The following is a 13,143-nucleotide window of genomic DNA, read 5'->3' on the forward strand; positions in this document are numbered from 1 at the left end:
GAACTGCCACTGGAGCTGCCAGTGTGGCACTGAAGTGTCTTGTCTGAGACTTCCTGCACCCGATCAGGGTACTTCCGATATCCTTGATACTCTGTCAGACCTGAGGGAGGGCGACCAGGAGTGGGATGGCCAAGGAGGGGCAGTGCGTGACAGTGCCAGGGAGGCCTCTGCATCCTCCAACGGGTGTAGAGAATGGCGGGATCCGGACGGTGACCGACCATTCTGTTGTTGAGAACAGTACTGGGAGATCAACCAGCGTCGGAAAGTGATGGGGAGCGTGTCAGGTAGTGGTGCTATGGCGGGGAGCGGTGCTACAGTGCAGAGTAGTGTTGGCCCATAAAGCAAGGACTGGGGAACGCAGTCCAAGATCGGTAAGAGTGGTGCCGCAAGGTCTCAGAGCAGGATCTGGACCTCGAACAGACCACGACCTATCAGCCGACGACCACCTCGAGCGGGAACGGCTCTGAAAATTGGGGCTGTAAGAGTGGTGCCGCGAACTGGACCAGCGCCGTAAGTCAGACTGGTGTGATGCGTAGGTGCGGTGCCAGGACTCAGAGCGGTGCGGAGATGCTGGTCTGGGTGCAGACAGCCTGAACGTTGCTGGTTTGCCTCTTGATGGTACCAGGCCATGACGCAGTGGAGGCCTCAAGACCAGGAACTTGGGTGCCATCATTTCGATGAGCCCCCTAGCGGCCTCAAAGGTGTCCGGTGTGGAGGGTAGTGTGAACTCCTCCACTTGCAGCTGCAGGGAGTCTAGGAGCACGGGGCTTCCCGGAGAGATGAAGGCCTTGCAGGTTGAGCTCAACTTGCGGGTTTGTCATCCGTAGGCCCATGTTCCCCATCGTGCCCAGCTGGGGCTGCGGTACCTGCATCGAGTCTCTGTAGAAGCTTGCCCTGTTTATTGCAGGCAGTCGGAGAGAGGGAGCAGTGCCAGGGGGAATGCTTTTGGAGGGCGTGCCGAGTCCTTTTTCGGTGCCATGGATGGTACTGGCGGAGGAGTGCTCCGCACCAAGGCGCTCAGGCCAGGTCTTGTGGTGGACAGAGAGCAGACTCCATGAGGAGCTCTTTCATGTGAATGCCCTCTCCTTTCTAGTGCGAGGCTTGAAGGCCTTGGAGATTTTGCACTTATCCGCCTGATGAGATTCTCCCAGACAGTGGAGACAGGAGTCGTGGGGATTGTCTGTGGGCACAGGTATGCCTCTGGGCATGTTTAAGGGGAAGTCCCCACATTTGCTAATCAGGAGCGCCTCCAGGCACCAGCACGCCAAGTGCATGCCTGGGGCGGCAAGCCACGGGGAGCACTCTGACAGATGCTGCAAGGGCGGCAGGCAGGTTGCCTTTGGCGGCATACCTGCGGAGGGTCCGCTGGTCCTGCGGTTTCGGCAGACCTCCCGCAGGCGTGCCGCCGAATCCGCGGGACCAGGGACCTCCCGCAGGCAAGCCGCCGAAGGCAGCCTGCCTGCCCTGCTTGAGGTGGCAAAATACTTAGAGCCGCCCCTGCTGCTAATGACTATTAACAACTAAATAGAACAATTAACTAACAATGGGTAACTATATACAAAGATAAGAAGAAGAGCTAGGGATTACTGGACCATGTGGGAACAGTGGTCTCTTGCTCAAACAACCATCAGTGGCAGTAGAAGGAAGTGAAGGGGGGTGGGGTCGGGCCGGGAAGGTCGTACATAGAGCGCCATATCGGCACCACTCCAGGGGGCTCCACAGCTGGCCCGACAGGTAGCTGCTAGGGAAAAGTTTCTGACATCCGTGCAAGTGCACAAACCTAACCGGAATGGATATGAGCAAGCACTCAAAGAAGAACAGGGTGCACTCACTAAAGGAACAATCATGCAGCCTTTACTCATGCAGTGGGGCTGTTAGATTGGGTAAGGGTTACAGAATCAGGCCTGATGCTCATTTTACATTTTAAAGTTTTACTAAGTTTGTCCATAGGTGCAAACCGCTTGTCCGCCCAAAAACATGGGTGCACAGCTGGGAATGAGGAACAGCGATTCACCTTCTCTATGCGAAAAGATTGCAGAGATCATGGTTGTCTCATTTGAAGTTAAACTGGGCCACAAAAGCTGCATTTTTGTGTTTTGTAGTAGCATGGGAAAGGAGGAGAGAAGACATTGAATACAGGGGAAAACAGTCAAAGACTAGTGGAATTCTGCCACCTCCAGAAAATGAAACTGGCTGGCAGTGCAGGAAGCCAGCTTCAATACTGAAGAAAAAGGAAAGATAAGGAAGATAAGGAACTTGACTTGACCCCCACAAAAGCTTGTAGCAGTGACTTATCTTATGAATACCCACAGAGAACTTCCACTACAGAAAATCTTGAGGTAGGAGCAACGACATATCAAGCAAAGTACAAGTGAAATCTGAGAAGTAAGACACTAATAAGGTTACAGTTTTAGTATATTTAGTACATTGCCTTTATTATAAAGAGCCTTTTGTTATGCACTTCAACATCTGGTCTACTGTACTTGATTCCACTGTGCTTTTGGAAAATATTCTGTGGTAACTGACCATGGTTAGTGAATTGCTAAATTGTCACATGCACAGAGCAACAGTATTCATTGCCTACAAGTGTTATCCATCTAAGAGCTGAAACACTTTGTTTTGAGCATTAACATGTGCAGGTCATTAATAACTTCTCTGATGAAAGAGGTAAAATTCTAGGAATTACTACATTGTTTACCAAATGATGAACTGAGATGTTTTCATTTCAATTTAATCAGCTCTTGCACAAATGTTCTTTCTGGAATTGAGACATAAGAGTAGAATATTTATAACTCTGAATAATCTGCACTCACTGCATCCTATGGGCTAGCTACTAATTTGTTCTATTCATGGAATTCCAATAGATGTCAAAAGGCTCTTCCTTTTTGGATTACTTTTCCCTTTTGGCAAAGCAGGTGGCTTTCCCTCAGCCACTGGCCCCAGCTCTATTGTTATTGCTCTTGTACAGCATTTGGTGACAGGCACTATGAATACTGTTAAAATACATAAACTGGAATTTGATGCAAAGATGAAGATAGACTATGCATCAAGAAACTAATACCACTTCTCTTACTCAAGACAAGCAGTCATGCAACTAGTAATGTTTTTTGTTGTTGTTGTTTTATAAATTCTATACAGACAGGTGTATTTTTTGTTGTCATAAGAAATCCAAATCTATCGTATGGAAATTATATTATTTCTTGTAATAAGACTCCCTGTGTTGTCTTAAGTAGCTCTTTCACTTGGCCTCTAACAGAAAAGGTCTTGTACTAGTGTGCATTAACTAATGCTTTTATAGTTGAAGTGAAGAACATATTAAAATGCTCTGCTTTCCCACTTATATTTGATTTTTAATAGGAATGTAGAAATGCAGATATCCACAATACACGTATCCAGATTTACAAACTGAATCGCATAACACCTTAAACAGAAAATGTTCCCGTCAATCCTTCTCATTTAAAGGAACAAATGACTTGCATAAGCACTCTGTAGCAAAAATCTACGTGCTATATGGGCTTTGTGTCATAAACAGATAGCTAAGGGTTAACGTCTCTTTCACCTGGAAAGAAGTAATCTGAACCACCTGACCAGAGGACCAATCAGGAAACAAGACTTTTTCAAATCTGGGTGGAGGGTTTGTTGTGTGTGTGTCCTTTGTTCTTGGTTCTTCTGTCTGCCTCTCTCTCAGCTTTGAGAAGTGATTTCTGTTTCCTGCTTTCTAATCTTCTATTTCCAAGTTGTGAGTACAGAGATCATAAAAACAATAAGGGTTATTGTTTTTCTTTTGTATTTACATGTCTATAGTTGCTGAAGTGCTTTAATTTGTATTCTTTTTGAATAAGGCTGTTTATTCATATTTCTTTTAAGCAATTGACCCTGTATTTGTCACCTTGATACAGAGAGACCATTTTTATGTATTTTTCTTTCTTTTTATATAAAGCTTTCTTATTAAGACCTGTTGGAGTTTTTCTTTAGTGGGGAACTCTAGGGAATTGAGTCTGTGCTCACCAGGGAATTGGTGGGAGGAAGAAGTCAGGGGGAAATCTGTGTGTGTTAGATTTACTAGCCTGACTTTGCATTCCCTCTGGGTGAGGGGGGAAGAGAGATAGATTAGCTCTTGGTAATTCTGTTCTCCAGGCTGGGAACGGGGAGGGTGGAGTCCCTCAGTTTAGATTCACGGAGTTTGCTTCTGTGTATCTCTCCAGGAACACCTGGAGGGGGGAAGGGAAAAGGTTTATTTCCCTTTGTTGTGAGACTCAAGGGATTTGGGTCTTGGGGTCCCCAGGGAAGGTTTTTTGGGGGGACCAGAGTGCCCCAAAACACTCTAATTTTTTGGGTGGTGGCAGCTTTAACAGGTCCAAGCTGGTAACTAAGCTTGGAGGTTTTCATACTAACCCCCATATTTTGGACGCTAAGGTCCAAATCTGGGACTAGGTTATTGACACTTTGTCATTTGATCAGCCACAGTTTTTTGCATCTTTGTGACTGCTGGTAATAAACATGAAATGATGTATGTGTGACAGGTAACATTTTTACTATTTTTGTCCATGTTGGACATGTACAAAAGTGCCTCTAAATGAATTCAAAGAATCAGGGCGGAGACTTAAGTGTTTGTGGAATTAACAAGAGGACAGGGAACCTTACACCTCTTGCACCTAACTCATTCAAAACTTTCAATTACATCTGAACTGGCCTCGATATTACAATTTGATAACCTATCAGAAATGAGTTAGTGGTCCCAGCTGAGTTCTCTAGACTTAGATCCTATGATAGCAGTCCACGCTATAAATAACCAGGACATAGTTCACTGCAGATAAGCATCCATAATGTAAAACAATCTGAATTAGCCCCTCATTGACACTGACAAAAGGATTGAATAGACATGGAGATTGTACCACCAATAACACCCTTAGCAGATGGTCCTTCCCAGCCAGGACTGAAACGGTGAGGAAACCTACATTTCCACTATCTGTGCTGTGACTCTTCTAAAAATAGAAAACTTTAGTGTTCAGGGCTGTCACTCTAGCTGTTTTTGTACACAGAGAAAGTATAACAAAAAGTAATTATTTGAAGAAAAATTAACTTTCATAGTAGAGAAACAAGGTTGGTCTGAAGAAGAGCTCTGTGTAAGCTTGAAAGCTTGTCTCTCTCACCAACAAAAGTTGGTCCAATAAAAGATATTATCGGTCTTTCCAATATCCTGGGCCCAATACAGCTACAACAGCGCATACAACTTTCATAGTTCTTAACTAAGACTTTTGTCGATGGTGATAATTCTAAAGACTAGGGTCCTCAAAGACTTCAATCAAATGTCATGTTCCAAAACACAATTACCAAACCAAAAGGGCCAATCCTGTACAGACGCACTGATGTTGAAAGTATATGTCCTGAAGGCAAACTGAATTACAAGCATGAAGTATGTCACCTTTGAGACTGGAATCAACCATTCAAGCACTGGCACTTTTTCATTTATAGTAGTAAAAGAAAAACTGACAACTGTGGAAAAAAACCTTGAGACTGTTTAAAGTGAAGTACAATGATGCACTTAAGACGTAATGTGCATGCAACAAAAAATCCAAGCTTCATTTGTATTCAGTTGCTTTCTTTGGGATCAGTATGGAAAGCAACATATTTCTCCTAGAATGAAAACAAAATCTCTCTCTACGTTTTATAAATATAGAAAGATAGGAAGGACAGAGGTCTAGCAATGTCTTATCCCCTTCCTCCACCCTGCAATCTAAATTCAAGTGTGTAATAAGAAAGTCTATTTGTGCTTACCTGACAGTTTCCTTTTTTTGAGTAATAAGCTCAACAGACCCACTACAACGGGTACATTGGCCTACTTACAGCTTGGGAGCAAAAAAAGAAATTTCGTTCACTGGCAGTAGGGAAATAGTCTACCACCAAACATTTCATCCAGCTGAGACAACTTCCACAGCCAGGACCATTAAAATCTACTTTCCTAAATTACAGATTGTGTTAAAAATATATTGAGGGAAAAGCACTACAATGTCTCTTATGAAGAGCATGGTAAATTCCACCTCACAACAAGCAGCCCAAATACCTGGATCATCCAGCACAGAGATGAAAATTGATATCCACTGTTTCCAGCGTGGACCGGATCTGTGGATGTTATTACTTGAGAATGGAAATTTTCAGGTAAGCATGGATAAATTCATCTCCTCTTTTTTGTGCTAAGGTTCACAAATCTTTTATGATGGAATTTTCATAGCAGTGCACCTCCGGCGTTGGAAGTAGGATCATCCTTTAAATGTAGGCATCCATAGCAAGGTGTGCAAGCACACATGTTAAATGATGTTGGCTAAGATTGAATGACCAATATGCAGAACTTGGTGAACTTAAGTATTGATGGCCATGTGAACATCTAGCAAATCCTAATACAGACGGCATGCCAACTCTGCCTTGAAACTGTCAGTGCTCCTAAAGATGCTCTGATGCTTAGCCAGAGGAATTTTTCTTGGATTTATTTAGGGAATTAATGCTACAAAAGTTGCAAGGAATACCTGTTTGTGTAAAAAAGTACACCACCAGGTCTAATTAGAGAAAGTTCTCAACTTCAAATAAAACCAGATAGAACAAGTCTAGGAACCACTGCTCTAATGGATAGGAAGTATAACAGCACGGGGTTACACACCACACTGCTGTGAGGAACAAAATGAGGTTCCAAGGTGGTGCTCTAGGATCTTACAGAGTTGGAATAAGGTTGATGCCCAAAGGAAGCATTTAATGTTGGAAACTGCATAGAAATGTACTTACCACAGAGACTTGACATTTTTGCTGTGACATTTATATACTCACAACAAAACCCTCCTAGGAGGTACTCAAGGCTACATTTCACTGGTTTAACATAGTAACTAAACTATAGACTTTGCACGACCCAGTAGAAAAAGTTCTATTGGTTAACTTCCCTTTTGGGGTGCATGAGACCAACAATAATTTCAACAAAGTATTCATTTTAAACCTACCTGGTCCTGGATGGAGAAGTGGTCTTGCAATAGCAGACCTCCTCTGTGAGCTACACCTCAGAGGAGGAAACAAAGCTGAAGGGACAATCTCTCCCAAAACCAAAACACAGCCCTGGAATATGGCTGGGAACTGGAGAGAGACATTATTGAACCAAATTGTTAGTCTACAAATTTGAAATAAAGTTTGGAATTCCCCTCAGAAAACCCCGACAGCAAGAAAGGCTGGCTGAGACTGCATGCCATTGTGAGAGCTGGGGAAAAAAATGAAGGGAACTTCAAGGGACAGGGACAGTATATTCCCCTGTTGCCAGTGACTGTGGGCTCTGGTTCTATCCCCAAGTTGCAAACAGGGCATAGTCCTCATTGTAAGAGATTTATGGACCTTAGCATGAAGAAAAAAGGCAAGGTTTATAAATCTCTAAAGGCTGACATTTATTCTGCACAAGAAATTTGTTATTTAAAGCAAGGATATATTTTACACAGATGGGATGGACAACTACTTTTGATGTTCTAAAGTACACGTTTAGATGTTCTAACTGTAACATATATGTTAGGCAAGTAACCAGGTGAAGAAAACTAAGTTAAGCTATATATGTTCTCTCTCATATATAAATGTTTCCAGCTAACCATCTTGTGACACACACATGATCAAGCAAACAAAAACAAAAAAACAACCCCACCGAATAACAGTATAGCCCCCTGCTTTTCTTGCCTCCTTCACCAACTAGGAGTATGCAATATTTCTACCTCCAAGTGCACTGAAAGCTGGATACTAAGGATGAAGGGTAGGGGGTTAATTAACAACCACTGTCAATATTCCCAGGACTAAGAAAATCCTGCTAAAAACAAGTACAACCAGAGAGTGCATGGTTTACTAAGATTTCTGCGAGTCAGGATGCAAATCATTTTCAAATTTTATCCACAGCCCAATACCCTGGCTTGGTAAGGACCTAGCCCTCCTGCCTACCAAGAGTGTCTGGAGTGCTTCAGGGAGACCTGGCCCTCTCCTTCACCTCTGGGTTGCTCTCTGTTTCAGACACAAGCTCCTCTCTGCGGCTGGGGCAGTCTGGCTTAGTGCTCCTGACTAGAGAGGATGAACTAGAGCATTTGTAATCTGCTCCTGCAGCAATCTATAAGGAAAGGCTGGTTAGAAACGCCTGGCCAAAAAAGACAGAATTAAAAAAAATATTTACACTTGTTTCTGGAGTCTCCAATGGAGTGAAATTCAAAATTTTGGAGTTATTCTATCCCTGAAAGCCTCTGCTACAATGGAGAGATCCCTGGTCAACTGACCACCCAGGAGTGGAGGCAGAGAAATCAGGGGCTTTTCCACGGATGGGCAGTCCTGGCCCCAGACTAGCTGTCAATCTCAGATCTGACTCCAACCTGCAAGGAGAGGACCATCATCCCACAGGACAGACTGTCATACATGGAAGAGGGGTCAGAAACAGAATTATTGGTGGTTAACCAGAAACTAGAATACTAGTTACTCAAATAACTGTATTTGTTCCATGATTTCTTTTGATCCTTGAGCATTTTGCAACATACACATTAAACAACATCCCTGCAAACAAACTGGTTATCCTATTCTAAAATTCATGGAATAAAAAAAGTATAAGAAGAAACTGTAATTAATTTCAGTCTGTACCATGACTAGTCTTGGCACATTTTTCTAGTGCTAGAACAACCATCATGGTCCAAGAATGAAAATTCAACGCCAAACTCTGTCCTATTTTTGTCAGATGGAAGTCACAAACCTTGGAAGGTTTCTGCAGAGAGCTGCATTTTTTAGAGCTGAAGAAATAGCTACTTACAGCATTATTTGGCTGTAAACTTACTGCCAGATATAGCTATTGGGATTATTGTTGGGTATATCACAAAATAGGAGTTTCCAGTGGAGACAAGCCAAGAAGTTTTGCTCAGGATCTTCAATTACTTCCAATCTGTTTTGGCTCCTCTGCTTCTATAGCAAATAAATAGTGCTGCACTTGTAAAAGCACTTTTCATCAAGGATTTCAAAGTGGTATTACTAGATTCATTTTGCAGATGGGGAAATTGAAGCAGAAAGCGGTTGAGAGAGATTTACCCAAGGTTACACAACAAATGACAGAACCCAGGAGACCAGAGTTACAGGCTACTGCTCTAACCACTACACAACATTGCCCCCAGCAAAATGACTAGATTTCAGCTCTTTATTTGAACTTATCACTCAGACCATAACTTCTTAGATTTGTTGTTACATTTGAATCCTATTCTAAATTTAAAGACAAAATATTAGCATTAATCAATTTGTGTAATTTAATCAGCATTATTTCTTCTATACAGATCCTACAAAGGCATTAACAAAAGTTGTTCTACATAAGTATAAAACTAGAGTGGCAGGTTTTACTTGGAAGCCAGCAGGTGTAGCAGGAAGGCCATAGCTCAATGGTCCTTCCAACCCCAGCATCCTGGGATGAGCTTGCATAGGAGTCAGCAAGGCTAGCAGTCAAGCTTCATTCAGTCATTTCAAGTGCCCCAGAGTTCTCCTGGCGGTAGCCAGTAGGAGGGACCCAGGACCTCCATCTCCACCGGTCTCGGCTAAGGGTCCCAAGGGAGTGGCATTAAGTGCCTCAGTTGTCTCTTTCTAATGCACCTAACTAGCCCCCGCCCCATGATGCTTCCTAACTTCCTGCTCTCTCTTCAGTCCTCTCCCCACTCCAGTGGGGAGTTCCCAGTCTCAGCAGCCCACATGGTCAAATAAGTATTCCCTAGCTCTCCTCCCAGTGTTCAATTATTCTATCTCAGCAGGGAGTGGAGGTGGAGAAAGGGTCAGGCCCTTACCCTCTTGGTTGTGGTTTACTCCCACAATCCAGATCCTTCTCCTGTGGATAGCTCTGTCCCCAGAAACTGAAAACTGTCTTCCTATCTTTGGACAGCCTCTTCTTCATTCCTATTCCCCCCTGCATCGCCACTCTCTGCCTGACTGTCAGAATTCCCCTTTGAGCAGATCCTCCAATACTGCTCCTTCACTCCCTTAAGTCTCTGTATAGAGTCTTAAACCCCATTACAATTAGCTCAGAGCTCAAAATTTTCCCCAGCATAACCATGGGCCACATATTTCTCTGCCTGCAATGAAAAAAAAAAGTAAACTTAGATTCTGGGTGCTGCTGATCTAAAGTAAAGGAGATTGAGTATTTCTAAGCATAAACCAAAGGGATGGGAGTGGAAAGGGATGTTGCTCTCCACAACTCAAAATTTCAGGAAACCTATTTTTTGCTTGTGCCCTCACTGAATGTACCATTAAATGACTAGAACTGTTCCTTCTTATACCAACCCACACCTCCCCCCATGAGGGTGACTACACCCATGGCGATGTATCAGTTTGCTACAAGTACAAATGTCAAAAGTGTGAGCACAACCTCTGTTAGCTCCCCATCCACCACCAACATTCTCAAACATTTTTTTAAATAACTGATATCAACATGAAAGGTATACTTACACACAGATATTGGACACTGAAAGGTCTGTACATTTATTATTACCTACTGGCAATGCAGCATTAAATTGAACTCCTAGTGATTTTGGATGAACATTCTGTTTTCAGAGTTAGCAAATGAACAGAACAATAGGGGTTGTATAGCTGAGGGAAGGAGGGTGCCAAGGGTCGACTGATTCTCCCACACTCCACACTGCACGCGTGTCCTCTCGAAAACCAAAACAGAACACCAAAAAGCACAGCTGCTCTTCTACCCATTTTCTTGTCTCTAAGAACAGCAATACTGACCATAGCAAACATTTTGTTATACTAAAATATGTCAGTTAACTACTTACACAAAGACAAGATATATGGACTACCAACCACTCAAACAAATCAGCAGACATTTAGTTTTCGGGAAGACATCATTTGACCAAAGAGTTAAAAGGGTTTTAAGTTGTAAGCAACATTCTTGTTAACTGCCCAGCAGAATGTGTCTCTTACTATATAAATTTAACTATGACGACTTTCTCCAATGACCATTCTACATTCAGTGTGCTATCCTCATTAAATTCAACAAGTTAGCAAAGAAACACAGTTACAATTTTGGGTCAGGATTATAAAATACTTCCTTAAAGCAATCAGAGATATATGATGTGACTTATGCAAAACAAGTTGGGACCCACCTTTGGAGTGTTTTCCTGAAGACCTCTTGGGTAACGACTCCTCAATGGAATGTGCTGACGTATGTAGTGCATTTTCCAAACTGTTACTGATACTGTTTATGAGGGTCTCAGATCTTGGAGCGACCTGGAAAAAAATAAAAATAAAGCTGATATAACTCTGGAACATTCTATTTTCCTCTACTAAGTGAATAGTGTTTCAAATTGAGTTAAGAGCTAACAAGAGCATTACTATTCTATTCTAAAACAGTTCTACATTTTTCAGTATACTGTATATTGCAAGTAACAATTTGGTGGAGGAACTTTTTAGTCAGTTATTTGTAAACCTAATTAGCCTTCATAATCCACACAGTGATACATGAAGTACCATTCTTTTTTAAAGTGTTATGCTTATGCAACAGTTCATTTTAAACAAGTTTATAAACTCTTCTTTTGTTAATTTTAAGAGCAAACCTGGGTTACTATGTCAAGCAAAGGACAATCACTTTTATGTTGTGTCATAGATCTTAAATATTATTGCAACAGATAAGAAACCAACTTCACCTCTCAGGATAAAAAAACAGTAAGAAAATGACTCAGTTGGCTTTGCAATTTGGGAGCTTGCCATCAAGATTTGAAGACTATATTTTGATAAAAAATTACTCATTCTGAAAAAAAAGTAGGCTGCATCATCAAAAAACAACTTTACAGCATAATACGTACCCTTTAATCTGCACTAAGCATAAGGAACATATTTTCACTATGACTCAAGAGCTAGAAAAACAAACATAAATCATATGAAAAACAGAACATTTAAATTACTTTAGTTGCTGTCCACAACAATATGCACATTTGTGCTACAATGTAGAGAAACACCTATTGTTAGTAGTGTAATGTGAAGAACTTGCCACCTAAAGCAAGTCAATTAGTCTCTCACATTTTCTGAAAAATAAGAAGCAGATATGGAAGACGGTCACATTAGCAGTAGGGCTTAAGTATCTGAAAGGCAAAAAACATGTGTGTTTAAATAGGTTACAACAAAAAGTACTCATATTAACAAATGCATTCCTTGAAATTCAACTGCCACATTTTGAATTAACAAGAAATCCGTCTGTAGGATTCTAATTTAACATAATTTAACATATCCTTTCATAAATCACAAGAGAGGAAAATGTAATCTCAGTGTAACAAAAGAAACTAGTCATTATTCACGATAACTAACATCAGAGTTTACAATTTCCTGTAAGGTTCAATCATATAGTGATTCCAGGCAGGACCATGAGGAGGAAAACAATTTTTAAAAAACATCTAATCTACCTCACTGTCAGCTTAGAACAGAGGTAGGCAAACTATGGCCTGCAGGCCACATCCGGTCGGTAGGACCCTCCTGCCTGGCCGGCTAGGTCCCGGCCCCTCTCCTGCTGTTCCCTGGCCCCCACAACCTCAGCATGCCACGCTGCTGGTGCAATGCTCTGGGTAGCTGGGCAGCGCAGCTGCCGAGCCGTGGCCTGACCTGGTGCTCCAGGCAGAGCAGTAATGGGGGAAGGGAGCATTGGATAGAGGGTAGGGGAGTTCGGGGTGTCAGGGGGAGGGGGTGTGGATATTGTTTAGGGCAGTCAGAGGGCAGGGAACGGGGGAGGTTGAATGGGTGCAGGGATCCTGGGGGGCAGTCACAAAGGAGGGGGGTTGGATGGGGCAGCGAGGGGCAGTCAGGGGCAAGTGTTCTGGGGGCAGTCAGGGAGAAGGGGTGGTTGGATGGGGTAGGGGTCCCAGGGTGGGGGCAGTCAGGAATGAGAGAAGGGGTTGGATGGGGCAGCAGGGGGCAGCCAGGGGTGGGGGTTCTGGGGGGTGGTCAGGGGACAGTAGTGTGTGGATGGGGAAGGAATCCCAGGGTGGGAGGCCATCAGGGAAACGGGGAGGGGTTGGATGGGCAGAAGTGCAGGGAGGGCATCAGGGGCCTGGCCATGCCTGGCTGTTTGAGGAGGTACAGCCTCCCCTAACTGGCCCTCCATACAATTTCAGAAACCCGATGTGGCCC

General features: G+C 43.1%; 1 protein-coding gene across 2 annotated transcripts in view; it reads right to left on the reverse strand.

The window, feature by feature from the left end:
* Positions 1-13,143, reverse strand: part of ZCCHC14 (zinc finger CCHC-type containing 14) — a 95,156-nt gene that overhangs the window by 66,324 nt on the left and 15,689 nt on the right. For both annotated transcript variants that reach the window (XM_030581935.1, XM_030581936.1), the window contains one exon: positions 11,130-11,253. In XM_030581935.1, coding sequence (XP_030437795.1) covers positions 11,130-11,253 — 124 coding nt within the window. The remainder of the gene's footprint in view (positions 1-11,129; positions 11,254-13,143) is intronic.

Source organism: Gopherus evgoodei, chromosome 12 (genome assembly GCF_007399415.2).
Source record: "Gopherus evgoodei ecotype Sinaloan lineage chromosome 12, rGopEvg1_v1.p, whole genome shotgun sequence".
In the NCBI taxonomy this organism is placed as follows: domain Eukaryota; kingdom Metazoa; phylum Chordata; order Testudines; family Testudinidae; genus Gopherus; species Gopherus evgoodei.